Source organism: Lygodium microphyllum, chromosome 11 (assembly GCF_053477565.2).
Source record: "Lygodium microphyllum isolate KBCC chromosome 11, Lygodium_microphyllum_v1.1.10, whole genome shotgun sequence".
Taxonomy (NCBI): domain Eukaryota; kingdom Viridiplantae; phylum Streptophyta; class Polypodiopsida; order Schizaeales; family Lygodiaceae; genus Lygodium; species Lygodium microphyllum.
Genome location: NC_141145.1, coordinates 95046927 through 95063289, shown reverse-complemented (window position 1 = coordinate 95063289; position 16363 = coordinate 95046927). Strand labels below are relative to the sequence as shown.

The window sequence follows — 16363 nt, the reverse complement described above, 5'->3', positions numbered from 1 at the left end:
GCCATGCTGTGACATGACGTGTCACGGTCTCACAGGATGCCCCCTAAGGGGTCAAGTTCACGCCCTGCGGGGGATTCCAAGGGGTCAAGTTCACGGCCTGCGGGGGATTCCAAGGGTTTTGGCACTTATCAACTTTGATAACATGGAAATGGCTTAAAATTGGTAATAGCCAAGCATTTTAACCAAAACGTGTCGAGCCAAAGGTTTTGTGTGCATCTATTTATGGGGATGGTAGATTGTTGAAATCATGATCATAGGAGATCATCATCAAGGATCATGATTATCCTACTAATCATCCTCTCTCATACTCAACCATCTCTTGTCAAGTCATTGACGAGATCACAAGCATAATATGGATGGAACACGACCAAGTAGATCATACGTTGAAGATTGTGATTTCTACCATGATTGTCCTAGATTGAACAAGGACGCATTTCTAGGAACACATGTTTGATAGCCCTACCCCCTTCCTATTACCGCTATCATATAAGTTCTTAGGATCTTTCTTCCTTCTTCTCTATCTTTTTGGTAGAGTTGTGCAATCAAGACCTAATGTCACACAAGCAAAAGGATTCTACACAATAGGTTCCTCACCCAAACCAATTAGATGCAACGTGTCAAATTGCCACCCAAAAACTAGACACCTCTTTTGGTATTTGTCCATCACAAATCCCTAGTATATTATTCAACTACAAGAATCCAACTATATCCCATATATGTTTGTAGAGCACTAGTTCTTGATTTGAACAATTCCAAGAACTTCCAAATAATCTTAAGTGTAGAATTGTTCGTAGAAGTCACTACTATCTTTACTCTTTACAAGGGTACAACAAAAAAATCTACATTACCAACATGACTAAATGCCAACACCACGATTATGAATACCTCCTAGGTGTGCCAATTGAACATGGCATTTCAGCATTTGTCTATGAATATGGCAAAGGTTGTGAGAGAGGTACCAAAAGATCCCTTAACCATCTTACCATTAAACTAAAACACCTAGTGTATTGCAAATAGAGCAAGGCCCATTCATTTCTTTCCATAGAAAGTAAATCATCACCCCTTCTTCAATGAAGGAAAAGGACAAGTCTAGACACAAATCACCTTTTGATATTTATCACGTTGATAGAGAGACCCCTCTTCTTGCTGAGACAAGATGTAACCATGCAAGGTTATCAAATGAAAGACTATAATCAAAACTTTCAAGAACAAGGAATCAAGATGGGAAACATAAGAGTAAATCCTCCAAGACGTGAGACACCAAAGGAACACTTTACAAAAATAAGAGAAAGCAAGAGAAAAACTGTGATTAAAAAATAGTATAAAGAAGCCAAGTAAAATAATGGAGCCAATAACAAAAAATCTAATAAGATCATTGATTTGCACTGAACAAAAGTTCCCATATTTAGCTCTTTTTGAAAATCTGGGAACAGTTGTGTGAAGAATTGTAGAATTCCCTACAACATCATGCCAAACTGTTTTCCTTGAAAACCATTAAGGGTTCAGAATTACATGAGTTATTGGGTTCTGAAAATTCAAGATTAATAGACTCCAAAGAGAAAAGACGTGCTGGCAAAAAATGCTACTGATAAATGAGATCTGAGTCAGATAGGAAGCAATTACCTCACAAGAAATTAAACACTAACACAGTTCTGTAGACAAAAGTAAATATTTGCAAACATAGAGCCCAACATGGATTTCATGAAAAACCAGAAAATCTCATGAACAAGTCCAATGACAATGTCTCTTGATGGGACTTGCATATTTACAGCATGCTATTCCAAACTGTAGTTGGAATGTGCAGTCTCAGACCCTAACGCATCTAACTCCAAATCCAGAGACGTTACACTGGCTATTCTACTGGGTAGCAGCCAGAGAACACAAACTTGGGACAGCAAACACACTTGCATGTTTTCAATGGTCTGTACATCCTGCGAACATCGAGAGAACAAGATGATCTACTACACAAAGACGCCTCCATACAAGAACAGTATTCAACAAGCCAAAACTGTCAATAGCTCTGCCAGCTATTACCAAACTCCAACAAAGCTGCCTTCAGCAGCCTCAGTCCTACCAAGAATTTGGTGACTACCAGCCGATCTGCAACTTGTGAAGCAGTCAAGCAAGTACCAATACCTGCCTTAGTAGAATTGAGCTCTAACTATCGAAGAAATTAAACCTTCTTGAAGTCTTGGGGCCGTGTTTGAGAGGCAGTAGATGAAAATTGTGCAGAAGGGGCACCAAGAGCTTTCTTGGAAGTTTGACTGGACAGAAAACCATTTTTAGAGCAGTGCAGACCCTGAAGTGTTTTGGCCTCTAGCTCCGCAATAGACTTCTGGACCTGTTCCTTCTTCAATTCTAAAGCTCGATCATCAAGTTTAGAAGCAGATGGCTTGCTCATAAATTCTTGGGCACCAGCATCACTTGCTCGTATTTCAACTTTGGCTGAACAAGGCCTCTCTCTCTCTATGCCAGAGGTCTTGTACAATTCAATGTACAATTCACGCTTGCCTTTAATCACTTGCTCAGACTTTTCCAATTTCTCTGTCGTTGAATCACATTTTGGAGTTTGGGAAACGATGCACTCAAGAGTAGAACTTCCAGAGCACTTTGAGGTCACAGGGTTGGAAATATCAACAGATGGTCCCTCAGAGAGCTGGGAAACAGCAGAGGCAGTATCTTCACCACTCTGAGGATTTAAATCACTAGCATAAGCAGACTCTTTCACCATACCAGTTGAGCCCAAACCTGATAAGATGACTTCCTGCACACGGGAGTTATCACTGTTGACCTCCACTGCAACTGTATCACTGGATATACAAAAGCCAGTAGTCGATGCATCAAAAGCAGAAGATTGACCTTCCAATTGACCTGAGTGAGAGAGGCTTGGTACCCCAACACCTGCTGCAATTGCAGGAATAGCTGTGCTTTCCTTCACTGTGTTGTCACCTAAATCAACTGCTTCGCGGTCAAGTCCTGGTTTCAACTCACAGGAAGGACCAACTACTTGCTCCAAAGAAGAAACTGATCCCTGTGAGCTCACTGGGCAACCAGAAATAACTCTAACCTGTTTGAGCCCTAGTACATCTGAAGCCACTCCAGATGTCTGTACTTCTGGAGAAGCCCAATGAGAAGTTTGTGTAGAGCCACTCTTTCTCTCCCATCGGCTCTTAACTTCTAAAACAGCTAGCTCATGCCTTCTTTGAAGATCTCTCAGCTCCTGCTCCTGTTTCAGGGTCAATAGCTTCAGCTCTTCATCCCATTCCGCATCTCCATCAGCAGCATCAGCAGCCAAAATTCCGTTTGGCCATACTGTTTGGGAAAAGCGACCTTCCGAGAGCCCTCCTGCATTTGGAATATCACCAACCGAACCCACAACTGCTCTGTTCATTATTTCTTCCCAAGTCTGGTGTGTATATCTACAATAACCAGCATTCCTTTGAGATTCTACCAGGTCATTGAATGCTTTACACCCTGGCTCACCAGATGTAGATGGTTGCTCTGTTGCCCCAGATGGGCTTGATGCACGAAATATTTGGTTTTCCAGGCCTTCAGATATAGAAGACCAGGTTCCCCTCCCAATGTGATCTGAAGCTGGAGAGCTAGCTTCACCTGCATAAAATGTAGAATCCTCACCATGGTGGTGGTCAGATGATATACTAGATAAAGGAAGAGCTCCTGAACTAGAGGGAGAATAATCTGAACCACCATGATCATATGTCACTTCTTCAATGCGACCATGCATCGTGCCCTCCCCTCGATGAGCACTTCTCCTGCAGGAAGGAGACTGAGCTTTCCAATTAGGTGTAACCTTGCCTGAAGCATGTTCACTTGACTCACCAAAATTAGTTTCAGACCTGGCAGCCTGAAAATTGCTGTCTGTAGAAGGTTGCTCTACCTGATCCCCATATTCCTCTTGATCAGGACCAGATTCATCAAAAGAAGCTCCAGGCTTCCATTCTGGGACTAGTGCTAAAACCTCTGCATCAATCATGTCAGCAATGGTTGTTACATCTTGATCGGAAAGGTCTAGTTCTGCCACCATTTCACTGGCCACACTCAATGCAGTGTCGCCTTCGATGTCAAAAAGAAAATGTATATTACGGATATGGCCTGCACATATCCATCTTGCTTTGTGAGTCCATGAAACAACGTTACCACTGCATAAATACTTCAGTTCCTGACCATGCATAAAAATTAGTAAGATTTGACAATAAAATACCTTGTGCATTGGCAATTCGCAATCTCAAGAAGACAGTTCCCTCATCCCTCTTCTTCCCTTTCACCCTGAAATCTCTGCTTCCACTCAGGTGTTCATCTTTAGAAGGTGAAGGTAGACAACTCGTGTCAATATTTTTGTTTCTCCCATTAGAAAGAACAGCTGCTGAGCTAGTAGAATCTCCTGACTTATCTGCAGGTCTTCTAGCTGGATTAACTGGCAACAAATCTAGTGAACCTGAGTTTGAAGCTCTGCCATGGTGCTCCAATCCAGCTTCCTTCACAAGGAGTTCATCCATGTCATCTCCTACCAGCTTAATTCTTGGAACTGGAGGAAAAGACTCCAAATTGTCTCTGCTGCCATCAGTTTGAAGAAACAAATCCTTCAGCAACTCTCTTGCTGGTAACCTTTTAGATGCACCTGCCAAACACTTTTCAATGAACTGACGTACATCCGGATCCTTGACTCTTTCCAAGGCAGCTGGTTTCTTTCCCTGTAAGATATCAAAATAACAATAAGAGCGACTAAAAGTTTCCTACACGCAGTACAGAGCCACAAAAAGTAAATATTAACTCAGAGTTGACTGTCAAATAGAGATTTCTTAGCTGAAAAACATGGAATCACTTACAGAGGTCACTTTTTTGTAAATCTGAGCTGCATTGGCGCACTCACTATATGGGTATTCAAATGTTACCATCTCTAGCAAGCACATTCCAAAAGAGTAGATATCGACAAGCTCGTTGTATTCTTCCTCGTATAGCTCTGGAGCCATGAACTCTGGTGTCCCTGGAAAAAAGAACTAAAAGTGAGCTGCTTGCCATAAACAAACCAGCCCAACTCCTCTCAAGACTCCTGTTACAAAAGGATAACAGCTTACCGATCACACTGTGAGCAGCATGTGCTTGCCGCAAAATTGTTGCTAGGCCAAGGTCACCAATCTTTACCTCACCATTATTCCCATTCACAAAGATGTTATCACATTTCAGATCCCGATGTATGATTGGGGGATCATGGCTATGCAAATAAAGCAAACCGCGCAGAATTTGCCTTGCCCAGTTTTTGACAGCCTTGATATCCACATGCTTGTGCTTCTTTCTATACCTACAACCCTTGACTATATTAAAATATGGAGGAAATCCATCAACATAGCAAAGAATCACATTGGCAAGATAACTTCATGAGCAAGATCCTTACTGTCTCAGACTGCCAGATGTAAATATCTCTGTTATGAAGTTGACATTCTTGTTCTTGGTATCCACCCAAGAATGATAGAACTTTATGATATTTTTATGTTTCAGTGACTTGAGAAGATGCACTTCAGAATACAAACGCTCCAACTCTTCAGGACTCTGTAACAAGTCCTGAATTTTGACCTGATTCCAAGCTACCTCTATTCCATCCACTTCATCAAAAGCCCTGTAACTGTTATACGAGTTAAGGGTACCAACAAAAATTCCCAACTAAAAAACATCTAAACCATGCTATATAGCATACAAACAGCAAAGTTATATATCTGGATACACAGTCTTGAAGGCACCCTTACCCAGCACTTCATTATACTGCACAGTTGGACGAAAAAACTAAATCAGCAAAGACTTGGTTTAAGACACCAGAGCTCCTTTTTCCAAGGTTGATTTTATGACATCATACTTTGATTTTATTTGAAAAAGAGTACAAAAGTAAAATGAGAGACAAGCTTGTGCCAAATGTGAACAGGTACAAACAGAAAAAATTAAATTCATATTTTAATGTGAACAACAACTACAAACTGAAAAAATTACATTCATATTATGCACTATTGCATAACCTGTGCATCTGTCTGGTCTCACACAAATACTCCAGTTCAAGTTTGTTCTATGAGCAAAGGAGCTAGAAGCATGAAATGGTAGACAAATTCATGCCAAATGGTAGACAAATTCACATTCGACTTTTAATGTGAGAAAACTACAAACAAAAATATTTTCACTTGTCGCACAACATGTGCATCTGTCTGGTATAGCACAAAAACTTGGATTTGGGTTTTTTCTGTAAAGTGAAGGAGCTAGAATTGTAACAACATTATCTGCATTAAAGGGATGGAAGGCCAGCATGTGGACTACAATGTACCATCTCAAGTGTCAAAGGTAAGCATGTGGATTACAAAGTACCATCTCAAGTTACAGGCCTCTTCATTTGGATGTATCATCAATGATTACACAGGAAACATATGAAATTTGTCCAGAGAAAACTCCTTAATGCCAATAGGTGCATACTACTTGGATTTGGGTTTTTTCTGTAAAGTGAAGGAGCTAGAATTGTAACTGTATGTACATGCATTCAACATTATCTGCATTAAAGGGATGGAAGGCCAGCATGTGGACTACAATGCACCATCTCAAGTGTCAAAGGTAAGCATGTGAATTACAAAGTACAATCTCAAGTTACAGGCCTCTTCATTTGGATGTATCATCAATGATTAAACAGGAAACATATTAAATTTGTCCAGAGAAAACTCCTTAATGCCAATATACTCCTTAATGCCTATAGGTGCATACTAATTGACCTACTCTGATACTACTTAGTCAATAGTTGCCAGATTCTTGTTATGCAAACTTCTTAATGCCAAAAGGTGCATACTACTACGAGCAACCTATTTCAAGGCCATCTAGGTCAATTAGTATCAGAGTCACATTCTTGTTATGCAAACAAAACATCATGCTGGCATGCTCACATCCAGTAGTCGTGGAAGGATAGAGTAATAGCAGCACTACCAAAATATGGACTAGTCAGAGATTCCAGATTGATCCTGTTACCTGAACGAATCCTTGCATGTGATGAAGTCACATGCAGAAAGACCTGCACTCATAATCCAAAAGCAGACCTGATCTTGCATCTTTGAAGATACTGAGAATCACAAGCATGTGATCACAAACTGTGTGTCAATCGATCTTCTACTGGACATAATGATTGGACCATGTCGAGAAACTCTGGGACAAGCTTCAGACAAACCAATGCTATGGATATTGTTTTTCCTGGTTAATACATAGCTTGAGATTTTGAATCAACAGCCGAGATGCACTGCTCTGAAATTTAAGTTGCAATGAGAAACCGTTTGAGCCTGGAAATGCATGCCACCATCCGTTCGTCGCACCTATCTATGTTTGTTCAAGCTGATAAGTTATGGATATTGTTTTTCCTGGTTAATACATAGCTTGAGATTTTGAATCAACAGCCAAGATGCACTGCTCTGAAACTTAAGTTGCAATGAGAAACCGTTTGAGCCTGGAAATGCATGCCACCATCCGTTCGTCACACCTATCTATGTTTGTTCAAGCTGATAAGTTCTAATGAATATAATATGGTAACCTTAGCAGATAAACGCTCTGATTGCTTGTTAACGTTCTGGTCGGCTGCTACATGCAGATTTGATCCAAAAACTACCGGGATGGAGATTGGCCGTTTGACTTGACCTTACTTATCAACCTTACAAAAACGTAAATGGCATCAAATGACGGGAAAGGGATACAGCAAAGATATGATGCGAGGAAAAACTAACCCGACCGTAACGACCTGTGTGGTCGACTTCAACGAATTCCGGATCGTCCATATCCGCGTTCTGATCAGGGGGCTCGTCCATGGCTGACGCACCTTCGCCTTCGGACTTGTTATCTGGCATCATTGCAAGGAAACAAAGGGGAGCAATTTCGTGCAAAAGGGGCAAAACTGGAGCGGAGATGGCAAATGGAGTTGCCGTTATTGCGCCATGGAAGAAGGTACGAGTCGGAAAAGGGGCGGGGGCAGCCGGGAGGACGGTGATGGGAGTGCGGGAAGGGAGGGGGGAACCCTAACCCTAGGCAAGCTCGGGGTGGCGGATGCAAGGAAGGGGGGCAGCAATACAACACAGAGAGAGAGAGAGAGAGAGAGAGAGAGAGAGAGGCGGGGAGGGATTGGAGTATTGGCAGCGCCGCTATACGTAGTCACGGTTAGTCCCGGATTGCAGCGGGCTTAGCGTTATCGCTCCCCCTTCAAGAGAGCCCTTCTCTGGTATTTATTTTTCCTTTTCTTTTTATTTTTCTTGGCTTACAAAGGAAGAAAGGCTCCTTTCCAGTCTTCTCCCCTTCTCTCTCTCTCTCTCGTGAACGGTTCTATATGCTTTCCGACCCCCCCAGGCCCCCCCCAATCCCTCCTCCTCCCCCTTCCTTTTTTCGTTGGACTAGTATCGCTTTGCCTTTACACTAAACTTCAAACCCTTCACACTAACTTCCTACACACAGACGTGTCTAACCCACTCCACCCCCACTACAAACAAGAGGTTGACACGCACTTTTCCTAACTACTTGGAAGTCCCCACTCATGGATGATGGCACCACCTTCCCTACAAAAGTGGTCGGTCACAACAATTTGTTCTCACTTATCCCTCCTCAGTAGTGCTCACAAAAAACCAAGATTTGAAAACAAATATAAAATGAATTGCAAATTTTTCCAAAGGACCCTTCAACATTTAAAGACAAAGGTTTAAAACCATGAACTTTACCAACATTTTAGTTTATACAAATTGACAAATATGTGTAATTTCATTCAGAAATCCCTCTAAAATTTGAGCGATAGGTTTTTTTATCTTCTACCAAATTTGTTTTTCATGAACAATGGCCTATTCTCTCTCATGTGGGCCAAACTTATGTGTTTCAAATATTGTGACTCCTTGCTCCATGTCAAATACTATTTACAACCTTGCATACCTTATGTTTGCACATAGGATAACCTACAATTGTAGGCTAAAGCAAGTAAATTTACTTGTGTGTGAAGGTGTGAAACCTTGGTTTTGTCATTCTGAGGTCAATTTGGGGAGAGTTTTGAACCTACCCGCAAGAAAGTGCTCTAAATGCTTTGTGTTTTCACTTTTTCTAATGAAAATGTAAGCACTCATGTGCTTCTAATGGAAGGCCAATGTGTCAAGCTAACTACTCATGTGCTTCTATACATGAGTTGCAAGATAAGGTACCCTCCAAAATGGTGCTTCATTAGGGGATGCTTCATTGCTTATCCTTATTTTGGTGAAGTGATTGGTATACCAGGGTAGAGGGGTCCATAAAGTTCCATGTAAGGGGTTGATATTTTAATATTCAGATAAAATATTTCTTTAATCTTTTAGTGAAAGAAATATACATCATCTTCTCCTCAAATAAAAAACTTGGAGTGTTTGAACTTCTTTATTGAGAATATGTGGTTAGAAAGGAAGGGCCCATTGAATCTTACTACTATATTATTTTAGCTTTAGGTTCGGAAAACCCCGAACCTTCTCACGTGCAATATCTCATTTTCTCTTCCCCTTCCCTTTTTTCATTAAAGCCTTACCCTCCTCACCTCCCTTTTTTAAATTAAAACCCCTTCCCCTCTCTCTCACTTATAATCTCTCTCTTTCTTTTCCCTATCCCCTTTTTAATTAAATTCTTCCCCCCTCCCCCCTCTCTCTCATGTGTAGGACCTAGGTTCTCTCTCTCTTTCTCTCTTTCTCTCTCTCTCTCTCTCAGAGTTAAATTAAACTTTTTAATTTAAATTTTTTAATTAAATATTTTAAAAGCTTTTTTTAATTTAAAGTTTTTCGAACATAGTTTTTCACACTAAAAGAGAGAGAGAGAGAGAGAGAGAATAAGAAGAAGGAGAAAAAAAAGACAACGGAGAGAGAAGGGAGAGAAAGAGGAAAGAGAATAGTCTTTTTTAAATAAACATTTTTCTTCTCTCCCTCCCCCCTCTCTCATGCGTAAGGCCTAGGTTCTCTCTCTCTCTCTCTCTCTCTCTCTCTCTCTCTCTCTCAGATTAAACTTTTTAATGTAAACATTTTGTTTAATTAAAATAAGGAGAGAGAGAGAGAGAAAGAGAGAAAGAAATAGCAAAAAAAGAAGAGGAAAGGGAGGGAGGGAGAGAGAGGGGGAACAGAGAGAAAGAGAATTATAGAGAGAAAATATAAAATTTGAGAGAGAGAGAGAGAGAGAGGAAAAGAAAAAAGGAAAAGAGAGGAGAGAGATAGAGAGAAGAAAAAGAGAAAGAATTTGAACATAGTGAGAGAATTATAGAGAGAGGAAAGATAAAATTTAAAAGAAAGAAACAGAATTGTAGAGAGAGGAAATATAAAAGAGAGAGTGTGTGTCACTAAGTGAAGAAAATAAAAAAGAAAAAGAGAGGAGAGAGGGGGAGAGAGATAGAGAGAAGAAAATGAGAGAGAGAAAATAAAAAGAAGAATTATAGAGAAAGAATTTGAACATAGAAAGATAATTGTAGAGAAAGGAAATACAAAATTTAAAAGAAAAAGAAAATTAAAAAATAGAAACTTTTCTTTTAATTAAAATAGGGAGAGAGAGAGAGAGAGAGAGAGAAATATACAATGAGCAAAAAAGAAAGAAGGGAGGGAGGGAGAGAGAGGGGGAACAGATAGAAAGAAAATATAAAATTTAACAGAGAGAGAGAGAGAGAGAGGAAGAAAAAAGGAAAAGAGAGGAGAGAGGGGGGACAGAGACAGAGAGAGAAAATAATAAGAAGAAGATAGAGGATTTGAACACAGAGAGAATTATAGAGAGAGAAAATATAAAATTTAAAAGAAATAGAAAAGAAAAAAATTTAAAGGAAGAAAAAAAGGAAAAAAGAGGAGAGAGAAGGAAAGGAGAGGAGAGAGAGAGAGAATAAGAATAAGAATAAGAAAAAGAGGAAGAGAGATGGGAAAAAAAGAGAAAAGAGAAAATTCTTTTTAAAATTTAAATATTTTTTTAGAGAGAGAGGAAGAGAGAGAGAGAGAGAGAGAAAAGATAAAATTTAAAAGAGAGAGAAGGAGAGAAGAAAAAGATAAAATTTAAAAGGGAGAGAGGGAGAGAAGAAAAAAAGGAAAATTAAGAGAAAGGGGAGAAGAAGAAAAGGGGGCAGAGAGAGAGAGAGGAGAAGAAGATAGAGAATATAAACATAAAGAGAGAATTATATATAGGGAAAAGAAAAAATTTACATACTTTAAGAGAGACTTGGGAGGGGGGGAAGAAAGTGAAAGAAGAAGAAGAAGAAGAAGAGAGGGAGAATATGTAGAGAGAATTATAGAGAGAGAAAAGATAAAATTTAAAAAGAGATAGAGAATTAAAAAAAGAGAAAGAGAGGAGAGAGAGAGAAAAGATAAAATTAAAAAAGAGAATGAAGAGAGAGAGAAAAGAAGATGAAGAAAAAAAAAGAAAAAAAGAGGAGAGGGAGAGAGAAGGAAAAGAGAGGAGAGAGGGGGGAGAATAAAAGGAGAGAGAGAGAGACAAAACCAGGAGAAAAGAAAAAATAAACTAAAATAGAAGGCAAAGAAAGAGAGAGAGAGAGAGAGAAATTAGACATAGGGAATTTGGGGGAGAGAGAGAGAGAGAGAGAGGAAAAAGAGGAGAGAGAAGGATGAGAAATGGATTGTTCACTTGCCGCTTTGGGGCAGCGAAGCTGCCACGAACCGGCCTAGCATTCTGTGCGCGCGAAGCGCACGCAGAACGCTAGTATTGATAATAAGCAACAAATATAGTCACATTCAAGTATGTATTGTGTGCAAGCATAAAACAATTCAAAATATATATTTGCACAATGCTTATTACATATAGAATTTAATGCCTTAAACGTACATTCATTTAGAAAAAACTCACACTATTGGGATATGGGTATTGCTTTTAGAAAGTGTAAACTTGAGGTAAACTTATGGCCCCTTTACCCTAAGTTGTTACTTGCACTTCCATCCAAGGAAATTACTTGGACACTAGGGGTGGGAAGGATAATTTTCCTATAACATTTAGGACTTTGAGCATGTTTTGTGCGATTTGTTTGCGAAGTATTTTCAAATGAGGTCAAACCATTTTAGAGGTTAGAATCAAACTCACACACCCAAAGCCTCAATCAATTGTACTATGCCCTTAACCTCAAGTATAACATAGTTACTAGCCATCTCGTGAAGATGTTGCACACATCTGTCTCTAACCATTAGAGGCCCAAAAAGCACACCTAATACCAACTTTTAGATTCATAAAGATCAAGCCAAATAATCTATTCTAGCATTCTTTGCTCACTTTGCATGCAAGGCAATCTGTTTGATGGATCTTCTTTTCCTACTACTGGGTAGATGAATGGCCCAAGGATGCCATTAACCAACCCATCATAATTGTAGGTCACATTACCTTTCACAAGGATGAACTAAAATTCACAAGAATGGTGCCACACTACACCTCATCATATCAATGTCCCTCTCTTCCTTGTCTACATCAAAGACATATAACTTGATAATGGTGGGTGAAGCAAAAGAGCATAGCATGCCTTTTTTTAGGAGCAAAGTCCCCTAAAAGGTCTTGCTTATTCATCATGAAGATGCCACACAATGAGCTTTCTTTTATAATAAGGGCCATCCTTTTGCCCTCAAGAGACCTTTTGTATTAATCCCTCCTAAATTACAAAGAAGACATGAAACCATGGCACATGACTTTGAATTTGTATTTGATGACTCCATGCACTAACCTATTTTTATTTTCATTTGCAAGTTTGTATGGAGGGATAGATTTGGCATAAGATTTTGGTAAGGTAGAGAATCTATAAGGTGTGAGTACATTGTCATAGTCCTATGTGATAGTATAGAAGTCCTATGTGAGATTAGTTTTGTTCACATGTTTTGACATGGCATATTGTAAGTGTGGTCATTTTCAAGATATAGACATTTCATGTGCAAAAGTTTTGTTATCTAGGATAAAGAACTTTGTTCTTGATAGGATCTCAAGGTTCAAGCATCTATGTGGATGTTGAAGTTTTGTAAAGAAGGATACACGTCATATCAATGTGACGTTCATGCTTTGTGAAGGGGTGATACTTGTCACCTCAATAAAGGATTATACATGTCATATAGTGTATAAAACTCTTTATATTTGAGGCAATGTCCATTGAAAACGTTTTTCATCTTTGTCATGTTTAAAGAAAAAATCTTTATATTTCAATAGCTAAGATCAAATATTTCCTTAAATATTGACTAGTGTTATACGCACTCAAAACGTTAGGCTGTTATGCGCGCATAGAACGCTAGGCCGCTTCATTGCCTCAAAGCGACTCAACAATCCATTTCTCATCTTTCTCTCTCCTCTTTTCCCTCTCTGTTTTTAATTTTTTATTTACTCTCTCTCTCTCCCTCCCCAAATTCATTGTCTAATTCTCTCTCTCTCTCTCTCTCTCTCTCTCTCTCTCTCTCTCTCTCCGTCGTCTATTTTAGTTTATTTTTTCTTCTCTCTTGGTTCTCTCTCTCTCATTTTTTTCTCTCCCTGCTTTTCTTCTCTCTCTCTCTCTCTCTCTCTCTCTTTATTCTCCCCCCTCTCTCCTCTATTTTTCTTCTCTCTCCCTCTCCTCTTTTTTCCTTTTTTTTCTTCTTCTTCTCTCTCCCCTCTTTTCCTTCTCTCTTTCTCCTCTATTTTTTATTCTCTTTTTAAATTTTATATTTCCTCTCTCTATAATTCTCTCTACATGTTCTCTCTCTCTCTCTCTCTCTCTCTCTCTCTCTCTCTTTCTCTCTCTCTCTCTCTCTCTCTCTCTCTCTCTCTCTCCTTCTTCTTCTTCTTTCACTCTCTTCCCCCCTCCTCTGTCTCTCTTAAAGTATGTAAATTTAATCTTTACCCTATATATAATTCTCTCTCTTCTTCTCCTCTCTCCTTTTATTCTCTCTCTCTCCACCCCCTTTTCTTCTCCCCTTTCTTCTATTTTTCTTTTTTTCTTCTCTCCCTCTCTGTCTTTTAAATTTTATCTTCTCTCTCTCCTCTTTTCTCCTTTTTTTCTTCCTCCCTTTAAATTTTTTTCTTTCCTCATTCTTTTAAATTTTATATTTTCTCTCTCTATAATTCTCTCTCTCTTCTTCTTCTTCTTTTCTCTCTCCTTTTCTTCTACCCCCTCTCTCCTCTCTTTTTCTTCTCTCTCTCTCTCTCTCTCTCTCTCTCTCTCTCTCTCTCTCTCTCAAATTTTATACTTCTCCTTTATAATTCTCTTTCTCTCTATTCCCCCTCTCCCTCCCTCCCTCTCCTCTTCTTTCTTTTTTGCTCTTTGTATCTTTCTCTCTCTAATTTTCTTTTTCTCTCTCTTTCTCTTTCAAGTTTTTTTCTCTCGTTCTCTTTTCTCTCTATATATATTTTTATTCTCTCTCTATTTTTCTCTTTTCTCTCTTTCCCTTTCTCTCCTACTATTTTCTCTCTCTTTCAAATTATATATTTCCTCTTTGTCTCTCTCTCTAAGTAAAAAACTATATAAAAAAATGTTTAATTAAGAAAGGCTATTCTCTTTTCTCTTCCCCCCTCTCTCCGTCTTTTTCTCTTTCTTTTTCTTTTTTTAATCCTTCTATCTCCCTCTCAAAGTGTGTGAAAAACGATGTCCAAAAAACTTTAAATCAAAAAAATATTTAAAAATATTTAATTAAAAAAGTTTCAATTAAAAGTTTAATATGAGAGAGAGAGAAAACCTATGCTCTACACATGAGAGAGAGGGGGGAGGGGGAGAAGAAAAATGTTTAATTTAAAAAAGACTATTCTCTTTCCTCTTCCCTCCTCTCTCTGTCTTCTTCTTCTTCTTCTTCTTCTTCTTCTTCTCTCTCTCTCTAGAATCCTTTTAAAAATGTTTAATTAAAAGGAAAAAATTAAATTAAAAAGTTTAATCTAACATAGAGAGAGAGAGAGAGAGACATTTGATTTAAAAAGAAGTTTGATTTAATTAAAGGGGGGAGAGAGAGAGAGAGAGAGAGAGAGAGAGAGAGAGAGAGAGAGAGAGAGAGAACCTAGGCCCTACACATGAGAGAGAGGGGGGGAAGGAATTATGTCAAAAAACTTTAAATTAAAAAATATTTTAAAATATTTAATTAAAAAATTAAATTAAAAAGTTTAATCTAACTAAGAGAGACAAAGAGAAAGGGAGAAAGAAAACTAGCCCTACACATGAGAGAGAGTGGGGGAGGGGGAAAAGAAAATTGTTTAATTTAAAAAAGACTATTCTATTTCCTCTTCCCCCCTCCTCTCTCTGTCTTCTTCTTTTTATCCTTCTTATTCTTCTTCTTTTTTTTTCTCTCTCTCTCTCTCCTTCTATCTCCCTCTCAAAGTGTGTGAAAAACTATATTTGAAAAATATTAAATTAAAAATGTTTTTTTTTAATTTTAATTAAAAGAAAAATTTAAATTAAAAATTTTAATCTAATTGTGAGAAGAAGTTTAATTTAATTAAAGGAGAGAGAGAGAGAGAGAGAGGAGGGGGGAGGAATTTAATAAAAAATGGGAGGGAAAAAAGAAAGAGAGAGATTATAAGTGAGAGAGAGGGGAGGGGGTTTTAATTTGAAAAAGGAAGGTAAGGGGGGGTTTTAATGAAAAAATGAAGGGGGAAGAGAAAATGAGAGATTACACGTGAGAAAGAAGAGAGGGGAGGGGGTTTTGATTGAAAAAGGGAGGTTTGGAAAAGGATAGGTTCGAGAAGCCCTCTGGAGGTTTAAACCTACAACAAAAATAATATAGTAGTAAGATTTTACAACCCACTCACATACATATATGCATACCTAAATTTATGTAAACATACTTCTTTTGTGGTGAATGTGTGTGCACTCACTCACGCATGGAAATAATACAACTTTTTGGGGACAAAATAATGTTTTGATTCTATTGCTTATTTATTACAACATGCTTCCTTTCTATGAGTGTGTGTATGCCGTATTCATTTTGGAACAATCAAATTCTCAGAACATACATGTATGTGTGAGGATAATTCAAGTCTTTTTGAACCATAGACAATTAAGCGATGGTTGTAAGTTTATACCACAAGGGACTCCTCTATGCAAGTTTTTTAGAACCATCAAAACTTAAATCATGACTTTAAAGTTGTCAGAGAGAGAACTAGGGAGAGAGAAAGAGGAGAGAGGATACTGCAGAAGAGAGAGAAAGACTGCAGGAAGAGAGAGAAGGAGAGTGACGAGGAGAGAGAAAGACTAGATTTAGAGAGAGAAAGACAGCAAAGAAGGGGAAGCCATAGAAGCTGTGAGCAATATGGGAGAGAAAGACTGTAATTATATTAATGTGTCAAAAGATGTGAAAATTTACATCTTCTCTCCTTTTATACCAATGTCAGTGTAACATGGCATAATATCAATGTTATTTACACTAATTTGTTATTC

The 16363-nt window shown here is 38.5% G+C and overlaps 1 protein-coding gene across 2 annotated transcripts; it reads right to left on the bottom strand.

The window, feature by feature from the left end:
- Positions 1–1658: 1658 nt before the first annotated feature.
- LOC148029107 (uncharacterized) lies at positions 1659–8336 on the bottom strand. 2 transcript variants are annotated; one of them, XM_087687870.1, is made up of 7 exons: positions 7755–8336; positions 5741–5778; positions 5414–5641; positions 5097–5320; positions 4848–5005; positions 4223–4712; positions 1659–4113 (listed from the first exon to the last, which is right to left on the bottom strand). In XM_087687870.1, exons 1-7 carry the CDS (start codon positions 7875–7877, stop codon positions 2174–2176), a joined length of 3201 nt encoding a protein of 1066 aa, XP_087543996.1. In that variant the 5' UTR covers positions 7878–8336; the 3' UTR covers positions 1659–2173. The 2 variants fall into 2 exon arrangements, with proteins under 2 accessions (XP_087543996.1, XP_087543997.1); XM_087687871.1 differs by having other exon boundaries at positions 1661–4113; positions 7769–7842.
- Positions 8337–16363: the final 8027 nt, after the last annotated feature.

Bases quoted from the DNA above. Each gene is read 5' to 3' on its own strand.
- LOC148029107 (XM_087687870.1), bottom strand. From the start codon at position 7,877: ATGATGCCAGATAACAAGTCCGAAGGCGAAGGTGCGTCAGCCATGGAC. The intron at 5,642-5,740 runs GTATCCAGATAT...CTCGTATAACAG, and splicing joins AAGGGTGCCTTCAAGACTGT to TTACAGGGCTTTTGATGAAG. The intron at 4,114-4,222 runs GTATTTTATTGT...GGATATGTGCAG, and splicing joins GCGAATTGCCAATGCACAAG to GCCATATCCGTAATATACAT.